The sequence below is a fragment of the Pyxicephalus adspersus genome, chromosome 6 (assembly GCF_032062135.1).
Source record: "Pyxicephalus adspersus chromosome 6, UCB_Pads_2.0, whole genome shotgun sequence".
Classification (NCBI taxonomy): domain Eukaryota; kingdom Metazoa; phylum Chordata; class Amphibia; order Anura; family Pyxicephalidae; genus Pyxicephalus; species Pyxicephalus adspersus.
Window position 1 is genome coordinate 21,970,416 of NC_092863.1, and position 18,896 is coordinate 21,989,311.

Here is an 18,896-nt window from a genome sequence, read left to right on the forward strand (position 1 = left end):
ATGTAAAAAAAATACAAGAGGTAGGGATTTTGTATTTGGATCTAAGAAGGCAAAAGAGTATACTCCTGAAAGCCCTGTCAGATCCTTGGCTTTGTGGAGACCACTAGACAGCCAGTTAGTAAAGCTAGCTGGCTACTCAAATCCAGGTGGTAGCTAATAGAGCATGGTGCAACGCCAGAGTATTTCACATTATTGCACATCTTCAGAGAATGCTGTAGGAGAAAGCTGAGTATGTTTTTCCACAGTTGCAGGGGGGGGGGAGCAGAGTGTCTGTTGGTATGGGAGACACATAGTATTGTTCCTAGCTGACCCACAAGGGTGTGTTAGCATGATATGCAGTTAGAGGGGCTAATTGGGCTGCCCTATAGTAGTACATGATAGGATCCCCACCATATAAAAATCAAGAAATGCTTGTTGTAAAGAACAGGGAATATACATTGGGTCTGCCACCAGGAAGACCCGACATAAGCACAGGAGTCTTGGAAGGGCATATATCTTCAGGGCAGCTATTCCGCCAAGCCAGGAGATCTGAGCTTACAAAACTCCAAAGCTACATAGGATGCCATAAGGAAGATCCTAAGGTAAGAACAATTTGGTTTGTTACCATTTATAAGGGAAGGTGGTCTGTAAATGTGTTTGTAAATCCTGGATTTGGATTAGGCAAGGTTGGTTAGGAAAATAATTGGGTTAGTAGGGAAGAGAACTACGTCATCAGCAAACTGTCCAATTTTATGGTGATATCCGCCCACCTCCAGACCTGTGATGTTGGGCTTCATAGCTAGGGCAAACAGCAGGGGAGAGAGGAAGCATCCCGAAATGTTTCCCTAGAGATGGGGAAATAGGCAAATCTAAACCCTGTGTACTGCACTAAGGCTCTTGAATTAGTGAATAACGACTGAACCCATGTTAGGAGGTTTGGACCAAAGCCCCAAGGTCGTAGAAGAGCAGGTACAGCCAGGATACTGTGGCAAATGCTTTCTGAATATCTAGAGAAGGAACGGGACAGGGAGACGCCTAGTTTTGGCAGGTGTATCAGTTTGTGTATATTGTCTCTGCCTCTCTGGGGGTTAAACCCAACTAACTTTCCTACCAATCAGGTAAGTTATCCCTGTACAACTGGCTGTAAAATTGAGTGACTGGAACCAGAATTATTGTGTGGATGAAAGTTGGTTAAATATTTGGGTGCCATCTTAAATTGCTATGTGATACAAGAAGGGATCTAGAATAGACAAAAAATTTAAATAGGTAAATGGTTCAATGGTTAATAGTTACAAATTCAAATAGTTTTTCAACAATTATGGATAGCACAAGTGTGTATATATACCTAGGGATATGGATTGCATTGATTAGGGTGAAAACCTACTCTCTGACAGCAAAGGAATATGCAATAAGAAAAAAAAAAAACTGTACTTTAGTACTTATACTGAGGTACACAAGCCAAAAGTAGCAGAATTGAATAGGGGAACTGGTCTTTTGAAAAAATCAATGAGATTTCCAATTAAAAAGGAGTTAAAATGGAAAGGAGGCCGGATACGTTTATTCACGTTAGCAGCGGGAGAGGGCGGCAGCTGTTTTTCTTTTAGGTTTATAAGTGCTATTTTATTGAATTTATACCAGACTGAAAGTTTAATTTTTTTTTCATAGATGTTTTTTAGGATTTAAACCATGACACACAGAAGACCACTTCAGAATAATGCTAGGCTTTGTTCTATGCCATACTTCGGTACTTTTACTTTTGTTCTACAAATGTCTTGGGTCCTGTTCCCCTGGCCCTGTGTCCAGTATCTTGGAAGATTCATGACCTTTGACTAGAACAAAACTCTCGAACACTGGGCAATAGGTTTCGCGCTAGAATGTCTTCATTGCCTAGTGATTTCATCGTTCCCCGGACACATTCAAGGCACTCTTTGCTAGATGAAAGAAAGCAGCCCCAAAACTTGAAAGAGCTTCCTCCATGTTTCACAGTAGTAATCATTTTTGAGGCGGCATAAAGAATTTTTCTGTTAGCTGTAGGGTACCAACACACTAAACGCTGCCACTATTCTCAGCCTGCGATTTCACCCAGTGGTCCTCTATACCCTATCTACAATAACAACCAGACCCTGAATCATATTTTTACTTGACTAGGCTTAGGAAGCGTCAGGCGACGTCTGTACATGTCAGATTTTCGCCCTATATGAGCACAACCATTTGTGTTGAGCGAGAATCATATCACATGTGTACAAAGCCTAGATCTCTTTAAAAAGCTTTAAAATAATAGATTCCATCTTTCATATAACAATCTTACTTTTACTGTTTGTAAGGGTGAGGAAAAAAAATTGTGGGGACACCATATGCAACTATGTTCATCATGCACTCTCTATTGCTCTGCAACCCTTACTAATCTTACTATCTCTGCTAAAACCCCATTCCTTCAAGGGTCTAGCACATTTGTGAATGTTCTCTTATTTTTTCCTACTAGATATCAACTCCTTTCCAAGCCCCCGCTCTACTGGTGTACCACAAGGCTTTCATACACATGCTGCAACAAAAGGTTTATAAAGATCTGCAGGTTTAATATTGCCTGCCTTATTTGTTCTTAAAGCAAGCAAGCAAGCAAGCTTTTAATACCATCAAAATAAATAATGAAGATTAGAAGAATTGGTAAAGGTCCGTTAAAAAATTATGGCTCTACCCAAATTAAAGAGAAGAGTTAGACAAAGGGATCATTGTTAGCTTTGCTTTTACTTGCTGGTAGCTGCATTTAAAAAGGTTGCTATAAATAATATCACATTTTGATTAAGTCACACAACAGGTTGTAAAAAAAAAAAAAAAATCAACAGTTCGCAATGTGAGAATGTACTAGAGGTCAACTTTTTGGGATCAATCGTCCACAGCAACAATAGCAACACTGAAGAAATTAAGATTGCTGGTAATTGGAGGATGTTCATTTAGTTTGAGAAAATTCATGCCCTTTTTTGCTGCAGGATTGAGCTGGGTCAGTAACACCCAATTACTGGTTTCACTACCAGCCAATTTCCAAACTTCTAAGGAGACCACCAATGGTAGCTAACTTATTACTCTTTTGGCAGGTGTATCTTAATTCTAGAGCTGCAAATTAACTTAATAACTTGGGATTACCAAAAGAACCCCTAAGGCTACGTACACGCGTAAGAGGATTCTCGCTTAAGGACTAACATTGGACGAGAATCAGACATGTGTACAGCGACCGTCCAATGTCATTCATGGATCAGTCCTGGAGAATCTACGAAGGACAAAAGATGAACCGCAATGCGAGCGAAGGGGGAGAGCGAAGGGGGTGCCGCTCACTTGTTCCCGCCCCTCCCCTATACAAAGGGCAAAAAGGCGCTCCAATGACAAATCTCTAACGTGGGTACATAGCCTAAGCATGGGACACTCAAATATTTTACCAGTCTATTTACAATGCCAACATTATAGGACAAAATATGCATTTACGGTATATGCAAACAACCATCAAGATTACACAATCTTTAAGATGTCAAAGTCATTTTTTTAAATAATGTTTGTAAATCTGTATCTTTCATTAAAATAATTTCTGGTATCCCTACCATAAAGGTCTTAAAGTACTACCAGTCACAGAGTGACAAAGCTCCTTTCCCTAATTATTTAGGACACTATGTCATGCACTCTTCCAATTAGCGCAACAGTTGTCACTTTGTCAAATGCTCTTCAAATAAATGCTACAATCAATCATGCTGGTGCACATTGCAAAGGCAGGTTTCATTCCTGTCATTTTGAGAGTGTTTTTTTCTGGTGGGGACATGCAGAGATCATTTCTGGGCCTTTATGCTAAAATTAAATGTAGTATCTGTTCTTGTCGGTGGTTAGGAGTGGGAACAAAAAAGTCATCTGTAGCAGAGGGATTGTAGGTAAATCAGTTTCGGCTAAGAAGCTGTGGAACTTGATGGTGATGCTCTGTAAGGGGCAAGACCCAGGCTTAACTCTTCAGGAAGAGGGGCCAGAGACCAGTCCAGAGAAGGTAGTTCCTGGATGGGACCAAATCTACACTGTATGAGGACTGAGAACCCATCCATTTTCCTTTAACCCCCCACCCCCATGATGAAAGAAGCACCATACAGCAAAAGGGAGAGTGTGGAGACATTCCACTTACTAAACATATGCCCAGGTCAGAATATACTGGGGTTCTGCCGTGAGAGGGAGCAGAACATCACCTGCTTCAGCCGTAGGGCTGCTTACACAACAGAAAATTATGTGACATACCAACCCAAGATTGACTGGACACGTATCCCCCACATCAAGAGTGCCCTTATTGAAGGCCATCCTGCCCACTGTTAGGAACTGCACAAGCTTGATGGATTGAAGTAAAGAGACGGACAGCAGCTTAAAAGGAACACAGTATTTAGCGGTAGATACGAATAGCAATATCTTTCCCAATATTAATTACAAAACAAGTCCCATCTACATTGGGACAACTTAAAGCGTACCTATACTCAGAATTTTCACTTTACATAAAAGGGTAGAGAACCCTTTTATGTACAGAAAAAATTCTGTTTTTTTTTCATTAGAAAAAAAAAAAAAAAAAAGTGCAGCACCACCTCCTAATTCTTGGCTGCCTAGGCGGTCAAGAATAATTGGGAGCGCAAAGCTGTGTCAGGCATCCCAGGAGGCGTATCTCAGGCATGCGCAGAAAGAGCTATTTTTCTCAAAGAGAAAAATTTGCTGATCTCACGCATGCGCAGTGAGATCGGCAAACTCTTTTTTCATCCAATGTCACCCAATCTCCTGCCTGGGTCGGTGACGCAGGATAAAGAACCAGGATGAGAAGACGAAGATGGTGGCGCCCAGAGCGCCGGCTTCAGGATGACTGTTGGGACGATGCAGGACCAGATGCCAGGTACCCCCGGAGTGGTCAGACTGCCCTGCAGGATTGAAAGTGTGTTTTTGTTTTTTTTTTTGTTTTTTTGAGTATAGTTCCTCTTTAAGGGTAATGAGCTCTTAGTAAGTAGTAAGCGGGTTTGGCCATTAGCAAGGGCAGCCCCTAGATTGAACATTGGTTTTGTAACTAGAGCACTACTTCTTCAGGTGAAGAATGACCTGCTTTTGCAAAACAAAGTTATATCTATCAACTATAAATATATTTCTAACAATTTCACCACTGTACTTCCAGGGATATAATATTGAGAACAGTGGCTATCATTTACTGATGCACCTTCTATTTATCGGCTCTTTTTTTTTTTTTTTTTTGTTACTATTAGAAAACAAATATAACAATTCTGCTGTGCAAGAGCACAGCACTAAAAGATTGTTATGTAAAGATTAACTATGATCTCACAGAACCAATATAGTTTTGCAAAGTAAAAAGATTTCTGTTGCAGACAGCTTTGGAATGCATGGTTTAATAAAGGGCTTAGGATAATAAGATGACAATTGTCAACTACAAAATGACACCACTAAGTAAGATAATGCAACTGGCACAAAGGATACAGCATCAGAGAAAACTGTAAGCCAGAACCCCGACACAAACTAAAAACACACTAGTACCAAAATAAGCAGTGTTAAGAAAAACTCACCACAACGGCCAGAAAAAGCATAGCAGAACTTCAATGCACTCAAATTTACTGGTTAGGAGTCCAGAACTTCCACATCACGTGATGCATTCACAGTTGCAGGGTTTGTCCCTAAAAAAAGTTTAAGTCCTGTAGGGTGAGTACAGTGTTCTCCCGATACATTTTTTTCAGCCGGGTGGGGGGAAACTGTAGCTGGGTGGTAAAAAAAAAGTGGGCAGGGCTAGATACACCAAATTTGAAGCTCCTAGTTATTTATGCCATAGGTATCCAGTAACCCCTGCTATTGTGTCAGTGTTCCACCAACATTCTAATGCCTGGCTTGGTAAAATGTACAATTTTTTTAAATTTTTTTGTATTATACACCAACAGTCCAGTGCTGTGTATTTTAATCCAACTCCCTAGAGTTCCATGTTTTAATAGTGTAATACCTTGTAGTAGTGTAATATTGTGATCAATGTGGCTTAACAAGTTAGGCTTAGTTCACATTGGCAGTAAAAAATGCCCCTCCTGAGTGACTACTTGGCAACTGCTGGGCACCTGGGATTGATATTAGGCGGTAAGTGCTGGGCTTTTCAGGCCTAGCAGTTTTTCAAGCAGCATTGGTTCATGACGAGAGGAATGTGAGGGGTAAATGCAGCAAATGCAACCTTACCGCCAATGTGAATTCAGCCTACCTTCAGATGTCACCTTCTAGCGCTATACCTAGGTAACACAAAGAGCATCATGCATGTGATAGCAGATGGGGGTAGGACAGACAACAGACAGGGTAGGACAAAAACTTTCTGTGAAATGTATCCACCCGCAGTGCGATAGCTGTGTGTAAAGTCTGCTTGTCATGTTCCGCAGCCTAACAACTCATTGTGTTCAATCCTTTAGATCTCCTAAATTGTTGGTTGTAATTACCTAAAATTTTTAGGGTACACAGGGGACTCTCATAGCTACTGATAACCAACATTTCTTTTTTTTTTTAATTTCAAGAATTTCAAAATATGGAGATCACGAGTTTAAAAACTTGTGGAAATTAGAAGATTTTGGTTGCTGTTTTGTAAGAAAGTGCACCTAAGTGCGCCCAAAATGGAAAATGCAAATTAAAGACCCCCGGGCCACTTACATAGTAAAAAGCATTGGGGTGTGCCCCCTAAATATTTTACCTACCTTTCATCAAACTATAACTGTTATACTATGCTGCCCTTTCTGCTTCTGTTCTTTGAATCCCAATTTATCTGCAATGGGGAGGTGCAGGTAACTGAAAATGTAGGTGCAAGTGGGGAACAGATGTATAAACCCCTAAAATTTAATTAGCATGGCATCATTAGAACATAAAAACCTCTGCCCATCAAACTGTCTGCTTCCCTACCTTGAACTCCAATTTCTCTGGAACAAAGAGGTGCAGGTAAACAGAATCATAGGTGCAAGTGGGGGACACTTTTGGCTAACACCCCCAAACTTTCATCTTCATGGCATCGATACATAAAGTCTGCCCATCAAAACAAGCTGCCCTGGTACCTATGACTTACCCTACCAGTACTTAAACCCAAATTTCGTTTTGATGGGCAGAGTTTTTTTGGTTTTATTGATGTCATTGTGATAAACTTTAGAGGGGTGTTATCCACAGATGTTCCCCACACATTTTAAGTTTTCCCCCCATTCCAGAGAAATTGGGGTTCCAGTGTTCGAAATGGGCAGTAATGTGTTAATGTGTAACAGGGCAGTGAATTTGCCAAAGTAATGAAATTTTAGTGTGGGGGCGAAAATTGCTCCCCCCTTCACACCAGCTTTGTACAGCTGTTTTCAGCTTTGTACACCCCACCAATCTAGGGAAATTGAGAAGCAGATGGAGTAACATAGTAGGACAGTTATAGATTTGTGAGAGATAAGTATAAATTTAGGGGCCCTCCCCCAATGTTCCTTTCTATGTAATGTGGCCCCGGGGGTCCCCAATTTGCATTTTTGGGACTCCCAGGCGCACTTCCTTTAATACTGCAACCCCAATGTTGTATTTTCACATAATTTTACAATTCTGATCCCCATATCATGAAACCTGTAAAAGCTGGGGTGCTGAAATTGTGAATGGTGCTAACTATAAGTGTTCCCTCTGCACCCTGAAAATTACAAATTTATTATGACATATAACTTAGGGGATATGAAGGTTTATACACAGAGAGCTGTAAGGCTGAGGAATGTGTCATGTTGCATTTATACACACACTGCTCTGATGACATCATTACACACGCCCACTGGGCGGAGACATTGTTTGCAGGATGTTACTTTTTTTTTTTTTTCCTCCAAAAGACTGCACAGCTATGAGAGCCTGTGTCCCAATCTCCTCATATCTGTGCTGTGCTCTCCTCACTCTGCCCGGCTCTAATCAGCGGATAACAGAGCGAGCAGAGCAGCCTCTCCGGTGTCCATTCAGAGCTGCTGATAATGTGCCGGGCGGAATAATCACAGCAAATGGGCACCCCGCCCCCCAAAAACAGGCTGGGGAGAACTATGTAAGTATTTGTAGAAGGCAGAATCCCTGAAGCATAACATCTACCCATAGCATTCCTCATCCTTCTGACAGCCAAAGCATTTTCTTCTCCCCAATGTCTAGGAAGTTGAATCAAAACACAGCACTGAACAGTTTGGGCATAATACAAAAAGATAAAAAAAAAATATAAAAATATTTTAAGGGCACAGTCATTAGAAGTTGGATCAAATTATAGGGGGTAGGTAGAACACAGACACAATAATAGGGGTAAATGGATAGCTCTGGCATAAACTAGGAGCACAAAATTTGAAATTTCTTGCCCCACTCACTTTTTGACCACCCGCTACAGCTTCCCCCTACCCGGCTGAAAAAGATTTCTGGGGGGAACACTGCAGCAGCACGGACGAAAGACTAATGACACGATAGACATACATTACAATATTACCATGCTTCACTAATATTGAAAATAAAGGGGCCTCTGAGATCTGCCACCACTGAAATTGAAATTTGGCAAATCTTCCCCTTCCACACCACATCTTTCTGTTCATGTGTCTTTGTTGCTACCTGGGTGATCCTTGGAAAAAAAAAAACCTTAAGAATTATTTTCCCCTTCTCTGGAGACAATTAACTAGTCTTAGGAGACCTTGATAAGACTGGGTCTACATGGACCGTTTTAAAAACGCATGTAAATGTTCCTACCAGGTTTATATGCGTTTTAATGCACTTTTACAAGTGTTTTAAAGCTTGTCTTTAAAATGCTGAAAAAACTCTTATAAACGCCTATGACGCGTTTTACTGTGATTACATTTCTTACATATTACTTTTAACCCTTTCAGGGAATGAGTACAGGGGTGCATAAAATGCCTTCGCATTCCTGAAAAGGGTTAAAAATGTGTAAAAAATATGCTGAGGCCTTAATGTTAAAGTGATTTATTAATGTGTGTGTAACAAACCTTTTTTTACAGGTTATCCCAAAATGAAAGGATGATTCCCATAGCTGAATTCATGACATGAGCACAGCCCTGGCACTCCTGAAAGCGTGGTTTCCCGAGCACTGGGGGGAAAATAAGGACAAGTTTCCCCGTTCACCTCTAGTGCTGATTGGCTGAGAAAGGGGAAACCCTAAAGACAGTTGAAGCCTTATCAGGATTTATCTTTCCCCTGCTATGCCAACAGCTTCATTTTCTTGATTGCTCCTGCAGCCCTAGAGGAACTGTGACATGTGTTCTGTATCCAAAAACACATACTACAGTTCAGCTAGGGCTGCGGGAGCAATCAGGAGCGCGGAGCCGTCAGCAGAGCAGACCTCCGCTGATTGCTCGGTTCCGTTATTAGCTGAGGAAAGAGAAATCATGATGACGGCTCATGCGTCATCAGCATTTCTCATTCCTCAGCCATTCAGCCCTACAGGTGAATGGTGACAAGTCTCCCCATTTAAGTCTAGTGCTGAATGGCTGAGAAAAGGAAAACCCTGATGACGGCTCAAGCATCATTGGGGTTTCCCTTTCCTCAGCCAATCACAAAGCACTAGAGGTGAATGGGGAGACTTGTCCTCATTTGCCCTCTAGTGCCTGGGGATCCCACATTGTCAGGTGTCCCACGGCTGTGCTCATGTCATAAATGCAGCCGTGGCAATCATCCTGTCATTGTGGGATATGCGTTTTAATTTTTAAAACATTGCAAGAAACGTTCTCTATACCCCTCAAGGAAACGTTGGATTGCATGATAATTTCAAATATGGGCTTTTAAAGCCTCAGTTTTAGCGCTTGGGAAAATGTCTGTGTGGACTAAGCCTAAGACTGTAATTAGGTCAGGCTGAACGAGCATGTTACCCTAAAATGTTATCTCACACAATTTAGTCTGAGAAGCCACATCCCCCTTCCATGATTTTAGATAGCTGCATCGCCTAGCTGAATTAGGTTATGGGGGAAATCTAATGAAGGGCAAGCACGGTGGCTCAGAGGTTAGCAATCTAGCCTTTGCATTACTAGGTTCAAACTAAGGTTCAAATCTTGGCCAGGACACTATCTGCAGGTTCTCCCTGTGTTTGCGTGAGTTTCCTCTGGGTACTCGTTTCCTCCCACATTCCAAACACATGCCGTTAGGTTAATTGGCTTCCCCAAAAATGACCTTGGACTGTGTTAATGGCATAACTATGGTGGAGACATTAGATTATGAGCTCCTTTGAGGGACAGTTAGTGACATGACTATGGACTTTGTACAGCACTGTGTTATATGTTGGCACTATATAAATACTGTGTATTAAGAATAATAAAGGCTTAACTAGACTTAGACTGTGGCCAATAGTAAGGCATTAGATTTAGAAATTACTTAGAAGGAATCAAGCACTTGTTCTTTAGAAATGCCTTGGGCAACAGGCTGAGATATTCTGACAACACAAACGTTGCTAGAAACACAGGTGGCTACAGGTGCTATAACCAGGTAGTAGACATCCCAAGAAAAAAAAAAAAAGTGTCAATCTTGTGGTTAGTAATATTACCAGAATATTCAAAAGAAAGGAAAATAAGATTACTTGGAAACTTAAAAAAAAAACTGTGGGAGACCTGAAAATGTTTACTTGCTAAATGTTTTGTGGGATATAATTGGTTACCCTGGATCATACCATCCCTTCAAGACCAGACTTTTAAGGGCTGAATGGAAATAAAACACTCTACCCTGCTGTTCTTGTAACACTCTATACATCATACCCTAAACTAAAAAAAGCTAGTCTGGTTGTCAGAAATCTGTCCATTCTCCTTTTTGCTATGCTCAAAATTCTTCCCCACTTTAAAAGAATTTAAAGAATTTGAGAGAGAAAGATACTTCTGCCAAATTTTTTTCAGACCCATATTGGGAGTACTGGCCGATGGAGGGATAGTGCACACTGCTACCCTGGAGGAACTAGCAAAGCCCCTAGAGGAATTTCTAAAGAATGAAAATGTAGACAAAGATTATCTTGACCACACACTGTTTAGAAATACTGGAGTAACAAGTTGAGGCAACACAGTACTAGCCCAGACCAGCTACCCTCAAACTACAGCATGCTGGACAAATACCACTTATTGGCTGCCATAAAAGGATTTCTGCAATGAGAAGGCCAAATCCCACTGCACACCAAGACAGCCACTGTGCAGAGTTGATGCAGAAGGCTGGTGTCTTTCACAACAAATTACACCAATGCCCACTAGTCCTTAAGTGGCATAGGGGCATTTTTCACTCCTACTGGCAATCAAAGGGGAATTTGTAAGGCTACATACACACAACAGATGATTCTTGTCTGATTTTGGCTAGTATGGGTGGAGAATCTGTCATGTGTACAGCGGCCGCCCAATGGCGTTCATGGATCAGTCCAGGCAGATCCATGAACGACTGCAATGCAAGTGAACAGGAGAGCGTAGCGGGATGCTACTCGCTCTTTCGTTCCTTCTCCACCGTCCCGTACAGATATTATTCCTGCATCTTTCAATATTTTGTTGTCGGAAAGGATCATGAAAGATCTCTTCCAAGAACAAAAATCTAACGTGTGTTCATAGCCTTAGTCCCACTGACACAACGAACCACCATTGCTGGAGAATTTGTACTAAACTATCACTGTAGAACTACAAACAAAGAGTACTTTTACTTCCACTATTCCAGCGTCCATGGCTTTTTAATCTTGCTACTGACCACAGCCCAGTTTTTTAGTGTTACCAGCTGGACCTTTGTCCAAAAATGTCTGGGGATACCTGAACTATAATATATGAAGGTGATTGGATGTATTTAATGGGTTTTATTTTAAACTTATTCCTTACTCTGCTGATCATACTTTCTCAATTTATATGAAGCTGCTTAGTACTGAAACAAAACTCATTTACTCCAAATAGAACTTACTTACTTCTAAGGAACTCCAAGTCTAATCACAGACATTTGTTGTGCAGTAGGTCTTTAGCAGAAAAACAGAGATTTGGCTATGATCTCAAAATGCACAAATATTTACCCTACTGACATACATACGTGCTCTTAAAGAAAAAAAAACACACACACAAGGAACTACATTCAGCAGAACGGAAGCTAGTCACAAAAAGTTTAGTGCAGGGAGGAGGCTGGGGATGTTGCTGGATTTCATAGCCCTGGGAAAGTGAACTTCCAGGGGTCAAGCAAAGCAAGGGTGGGGTCTGTAACTCTACTTAACCCCTCTAGCATGCCTACATGTTGCAACTCTTCCCTCTCACATGAAACACCAAGGAACTTAGGTTTGATTATCTACGCACTGCAAAATACAATCTGAAAGATCACAAATCATTGCTGAACAACGCCTAGTAAAGTTAATATGTGTAAGTGATAAACACAAGAGCCATATTACTGTTTTAGTCAAACATAAACCTGATAAAGTGTTCTGTTAGGGTCTCTAAAACTAAACCTGTATGACATTATACAAAGTAAGCAAAAGGGGGGGCTTAGATGTGGGTGCAGAGGGGGGCAACAGCTTAGGAAATGAAAGAGTTAACACTGGGAAAATTAGCATTTGTGAAGATGATGCCAGGATGGACTGACTTCCGCATACATGGCGGCTAGCAGGGGGAGGGAGGAAACCATCAGTCACACAGTCTCGGGGCACTACACAAGAGAAATAGTCATATGAGAAAGACATAACACACATAGAAAAGACAAACACCATAAATGAAATGCAAAACGACCGATTGAAAAGCAACAGCAAATGACATAACTGTCCAAATAACAATGACCGAATGAAGTTCATTTCCGCTCCGATTATGCTCCGAAGCACACAATACTTTTTGAAAGATTAAAGTAAACATACTACCCGTTTAGAAATAAACGCATCGATTCAGTGAAAAGGATGTGGATAAAATATTTCATTATGGAGAATTTAAACAGACAAGACAGTTGTGTTTTTCTGTAGCGGAAACCTTGCAGATCAAGTGTAAATGATTTGAAAATCTAGAATGTCGGAACATAAATGATGTCTACACACAACTAGCAGCAATTTGCCTGCAGCAAAAATCAAACAGCACAAATCTAGATAGCGGCTATGCTAAGCATACCTCCTACATCACTGGGCCTTGGAAAAATATGTAAGTGGCATACATACAAGATAAGCATCCATTGTTTTAATTATTCATGTAATAAACGCATTAGAACCATACAAATGTATGTGGGAATAAAGGTGAGAATACAATGCATACTGTACATAGCACTACAGAGAACCACAACCATCATGGAATAGAACCTACCTGTATATCACCATAGTGATTGAGTATTGTACATTTTATACAGGCTGTATGGTGTGGAAACATGCTGAATTAGGGTCACACATCAATGACAATGATTTTACTTAGACTGTGCACATGAAATAGCCATGATACAGGGCCATACATGTAGAAAATGCCGACATATGAAGGCAATTTAAATATCTAATGTGTACAGAGGTCACTACGTGTTCTGTATAAGGTGTACTGAAATACAACGCGGTGCACCGGTAGGTAGGCAGGTAGGTGGGTGGAGAATTACCTTGTCCAAGCAGTTGACTTTCTCAGTCGGGTAGACAATCTTGCCGCAGCGCCCACAGCTCGGATTCATTATACCGAATAAAAAGATTTTTTTTCAGGTAAGGAGTACAAACTGTGACAATCCCCCTTTTCTCTGGGACTGTCAGCTCTGATATATCCTGGAGTCCCCAGCAGTCTAGTCTATGAGAGGTATCTGACTGTCCCTTTGCCGCGCTGTCCGTGACAAACATAGGAGGGGCGGGGGCGCGAGAACGTGCGAAGAGCGGGAGCGCGCCTGACCACAGGGCGTTTCTGGGAAGGCAAGTTTTGGCGCGTGCGCGTTCCCGGTCTGATAAACCTAAAAAAAGGGTAGATTACAAAACCAATAATTTATCACGACATAAAATCTACCTTTCTTTATATCTATGAATGTATCAAGCAAGAATATTGTAGATATGGTAAAAATGAATAACTCTGGCGCCCTATATATGACAGAAGGGGGTATAGCTCAGTGGTAGAGCATTCGACTGCAGATCGAGAGGTCCCTGGTTCAAATCCGGGTGCCCCCTCAAAATGTTTTTTTTTTTTTTTGTTTTTTATTTATGCTTTGTTCATTATAGATCTGTAAGGTTTGTTTTGTTTGTATTAGGCCTCTTTTACACCAGACTTGGAGACCATCCATACAAGGGGCTTTCCTGAAATGTAGAAAAAAAATTGCAGCTCTCACACATGCGCATTAGGAAGGAAGAAGATGGTGGTCCGGTGTCCAGTCCCTGCAGAGAAAAAGAAGAAAAACTCTCCTCTCTTTTTCTATACTCTTTAATATAAAATCAGCGACCAATGAAACCTAATGGTAGATTGCTTACTGCTATAACGGAAATGTTCTTATGTACGTATACAATTTATTTCTCTTTTCCATTTATCATTACGTGGCATGCTATATGTTCTCTCGAGTTACTGGATATGACTATTTCTGTAAAATTGTATGCCTTTTCACGCTTTTATTTGCTTTTGCCATCTGTATACACTGGTTTGAGTTCTGTAATTGTCTGTTTTTATTGGTTGCTAATAAAAAATAAATATAAAAAAAAAGAAGAAAAAAAGAGTCGTAATGGGACCTACTGATCTAAGATCTAGGACTGCTTTCCACCTAAAAAGGTGTCTTTTTTAAATAAAGTTCCACTTTAAAATATAGGACATGTTGGATTTTTTTGTTCAAGGGTAAAAAATGGCGAGGAAAAAAGATATACTGATAATCCATTTACAGAATTTATCCACAAATGACAGGGTGCGGATAACTAAAATATAGCCTTCAGAATTGCATGGGCATAGAAAACACAGGTATAATAAAGTAAGCCCTAAAAATGTGACATAAATAATCAAATCATTATTACAAAGTAATGTCCATCAAATTCAACCAATAAAAAAAATAGAAAAGAATGAATAAGTCTGCATGTTCTTTTCAGAAACCTATAATCACAATGGATTCAGAGGAAGACAAAAAATTCAGTAAAAAGCATAGTCCAAATTGCTCTAACAGGAAAAAATCCTTCCCTGATTGACCAAGACAATTGGGTATTCTCTGAATCAACAGTTTCTGGTATTAATAAGTAGAAATGTTACGAAGCAGGTCAATTATGTTCATTTAGACTGTTATATATTTTAAAAATCTACTGTTCCTGCTAAAAATAACCCCCTAAGGGAGTTGAATATTAAAACCCCTACTGTAACGAATCCCCACTCAACCCAGAGAGTAAATATCAGTACCCATAAAAGAGGGCATTAGCTCATCCCTTTCCTGCTTGTCCTCCAAAACCCCCTTCTATTAGGACCTGTTTAAAAAATTCTGAGTTTTTCTGGCACTATTGGTTTTAATTAAAAAAGTTAAAAAAAAACTATTACTTGTTGGGGGAATTTTGTGTCCCGTGGGCCTTTTCTTAAAAAAAAAAAAAAAAAATGAATACATTTTTGATTCTCTAGCAGGGACATGACTCAAGCATGCTGGTATTTTCTTCCAAACCAAATCTATTGATCATTGGTCCTGCCTCCACATGAAAGAGGAGGGGCGGCATATACTGCATTCCTGTCTGTAGGAGATAAGAAGAATACTACACAAAAGAGAAATAAGGCACAGAAACTAGGTATTTCTTTTACTAAGAAGGCTGACGCAATGAAAAACTGTTGTCAAAGTCTTTAAGAGAGAAGAGACTTTATACCACACTAGAAATAGTGTCACAAAGTGGGTTTACATTTCCATACCAAAGATATTCCATATACCAAGGACAAGACACAACCAAGATCACAGTAAATATTACTACTTGTCTCTGCTTGTTGCCTTGCGTTGGATGGGGCGCACACATTTCCTATGTTTTTCTATGAGATGGTGCTGCCAAGAGAGGAAGCTTCCTGAGCATGCTCAGTGTTAGCTCCCTGAGAGTCGGTGTGTACTATAGACCTGGCAATCAGCTGTGGCTGCTCCTCACCCACTTTGTACTGTGAGATAATTAGCAGCAGCATGAGAGCTGTGTCTGTGTCCATGCAGCTGTCATTATCCCTGTGTATAAACCTTCATATCTCCTACACCCAGTGTCATAAAAATGCAAAATCTTCAGGGTACAAAGGAGACCCTGAAAGCTATATTAATAATGTACTGTAACTAATATATATGTTTGTTTTTAATGTTTATTAATAATAAAATTTCGTTTTTTTTGTAATATACTGATGGTACTGGTTTTCAAAATCCCGCCTAAAATTGATGTCTTTCATTGCATATCTTTTCCTATGAATGTTAGGGACGTGGCCTGTTTAGTATAAAAAAATGTATATAGGTGAATGTTTCTTCAAAAAAGGGATACAAAAATTAATATTATGAAATTGTAATCTAGTCTGTGAATTAGCAGGTGATACGGTGAAATCAAAAATAAATATGGAAATAATAAATCAAAATAAAAATAGTGAAGTTTACAAAAAACTGCAAAAAATGCTAAAACTGATACATCTAAATAAAAGTAACTGAACCTATTAATATGATACATATCAATAATGTAAAAATCTAGTTATATCAATGATAACATATACAGTACATGTAACGGATCATAGTAATATGGGTGTAAATCCACAATTTCCATTACCAGTCAACACACATCAAAATAACAAACAGGAATGTCAGAAACAATGTCAGAAAACCATTAATGGATGACAATTTACATTATAAGTCCCTGCATGATGGATTAGTACACATAGACTTTATTATTAGCGTATTAGTGATGTTTTTTTTACAGAGCAAAAGTTTTTTTACAATGAATATTTTGCTGTATTTGACCAAGCATTCCATTGGAACCCTAGATAAAAATATGAAAGAGTATCTATCTATCTATTGGATCAAATAACTTTTTATTCACTACCCAAAGTCCACAAAGATGTCACAAATCCACGAGCAAGACCTATCATCTCAGGTGTCGGATGTATTTCCTCAAATTCAAGCAAACTTGTTGATACTTACCTAAGACCACTAGTGACAACAATGCCCTCTTTCCCAAAGGATACAATTGAACTTCTCAAGTTTGTCCACGGTACCAAAGTACCTCAACATACTCTTTGTGTAACAATTGATTTGCAAGCATTCTATTGGAGTATTCCCCATAAGAGGGGTCTTGAAATCATATCATCATTATTAAGTGCACCCAGTCCAAGCAATATGAATTGTAACCAATTCATAGTATCCTTATTGAGCTACATCCCCAGTGTCATAAAAACTTGAAATTTTCAGGGTACTCAGGGGATCCTGAGGGCTGGCACTAAACCACATTTCAGCCTCCTAAACATAAGTTGCCAGATACAGGGTTACAGGCATAAAATTCTAATAATAATCAGGGATATTTTCACATTCAAGTGTGCTGTTGTGTCCCAAATATATACTTGCTCGTTCACAAAACGTCAAGGCTTCATTCACGTTGACGGTGAGGTTGTGATGCGATAACCCCTTCCTCATGCCATGGAAACCTGCCTAGGGGGAGACACTCAGTACCACTCACTGCCGCCGGAGTCAAAGCCACCAAAGCTGCGGTGTGAGGGACTAAGCAGCTGGTGCCTGTTACACATAGTTGACCACTTACCTTCTGTGAAACCCAGTTTCTCTGGAACTGAGGGATGTTGGCAACTGGAAATATGGAAATGTGTAAGCCAGTAGGAAAATCCTTTTGCCCCCCCCCCCCCCAATAAAATGGTATACCCATCATTTCTCTTAAGAAAGGGAAAATTTACTGTAACATCCTGAACTTACATCACTACGGCACCATCACAAGTTAAAAATTGACAAAAACAGACATGATGTCTGCTCACCGTGCCACTGCAACCATATCCACTCCTTCCACTTGTAAATCATCAATGGCCTCCCTCAGCCCTGTTACTGTGGATGAGGTCCCCTCTCTTCTCTCATCTTTTCCATCTACTAACTGTCCGCTTGACCCAATTCCCTCTGATCTACTCCATGCCCTATGCTCCACCATGGCCCCTGCCCTAACTGAACTATTCAACCTTCCCCTTTCTACTGGTATCTACACCTTCACTTTTAAACATGCCATTATTCTCCCTATCCTGAAGAAACCCTCACTATACCCCTCCATACCTTCTAGCTACCATCCTATCTCCCTTCTCCCATATGTTTCCAAACTTCCTGAGCTCCTTGTCTACAAAAGACCCACTGACCTGAGCACCAACTCTCTCCTTGACCCTCTACAGTCTGGCTTTTGAGTTGCCTATTCCACTGAAACAGCCCTTACTAAAGTGGCCAATGACCTCATCAGAGCTAAGTCCCAAGGCAGCTTTTCCCTCCTCCTTCTCCTTGATCTCTCCTCTGCTTTTGACACTGTTGATCATCCCCTTCTATTACAAATCATGCTCTCCATTGGTATCAATGACACTGCTCTCTCTTGGTTTGCTTCCTGTCTGTCTGACTGCTCCTTTCAAGTTTCTTTCAATGGTTATTCCTACTCTCCTCCCTGTTGGTGTTCCCCAAGGGTGGGTCCTTGGACCAGTTCTCTTTTCTCTGTACACCTCCTCTCTCGGTAGTCTCATATCCTCCTTTGGCTTACAGTACCATCTGTATGCTGATGACACTTAAATCTTTCTGTCCACCCCTGACCTGTCTCCCTCAGTCCTGGATAAGGTCTCATGCTGCCTGTCAGCCATCTCATCATGGATGTCTGACCCATTTGTGAACCTCAACCTGGATAAAAAAGAACTCATCATCTCCCCTCAAATTCCAAATATCCCCCTGACATATTCCTAACTGTTAAGAACACGGGTGTTCGTCTCTCCCCTCAGGCACATTGTCTTGGTGTCACCTTTCATTCTGCCTTCTCATTTACCGCCCCATATTTAAAACAT

General features: G+C 40.4%; 1 protein-coding gene and 1 non-coding gene across 2 annotated transcripts in view; one reads left to right on the plus strand and one right to left on the minus strand.

Moving 5' to 3' along the window:
- The window catches only part of LASP1 (LIM and SH3 protein 1), a 61,182-nt gene extending 47,410 nt beyond the window's left edge, over positions 1–13,772 (minus strand). Inside the window, exon 1 of the mRNA XM_072414924.1 lies at positions 13,531–13,772. Coding sequence (XP_072271025.1) covers positions 13,531–13,599 — 69 coding nt within the window. The 5' untranslated portion in view covers positions 13,600–13,772. The remainder of the gene's footprint in view (positions 1–13,530) is intronic.
- Positions 13,773–14,005: 233 nt separating this feature from the next.
- Positions 14,006–14,077, plus strand: TRNAC-GCA (transfer RNA cysteine (anticodon GCA)). Its single transcript has one exon. It is a non-coding gene; the product is annotated as a tRNA-Cys (tRNA).
- Positions 14,078–18,896: the final 4,819 nt, after the last annotated feature.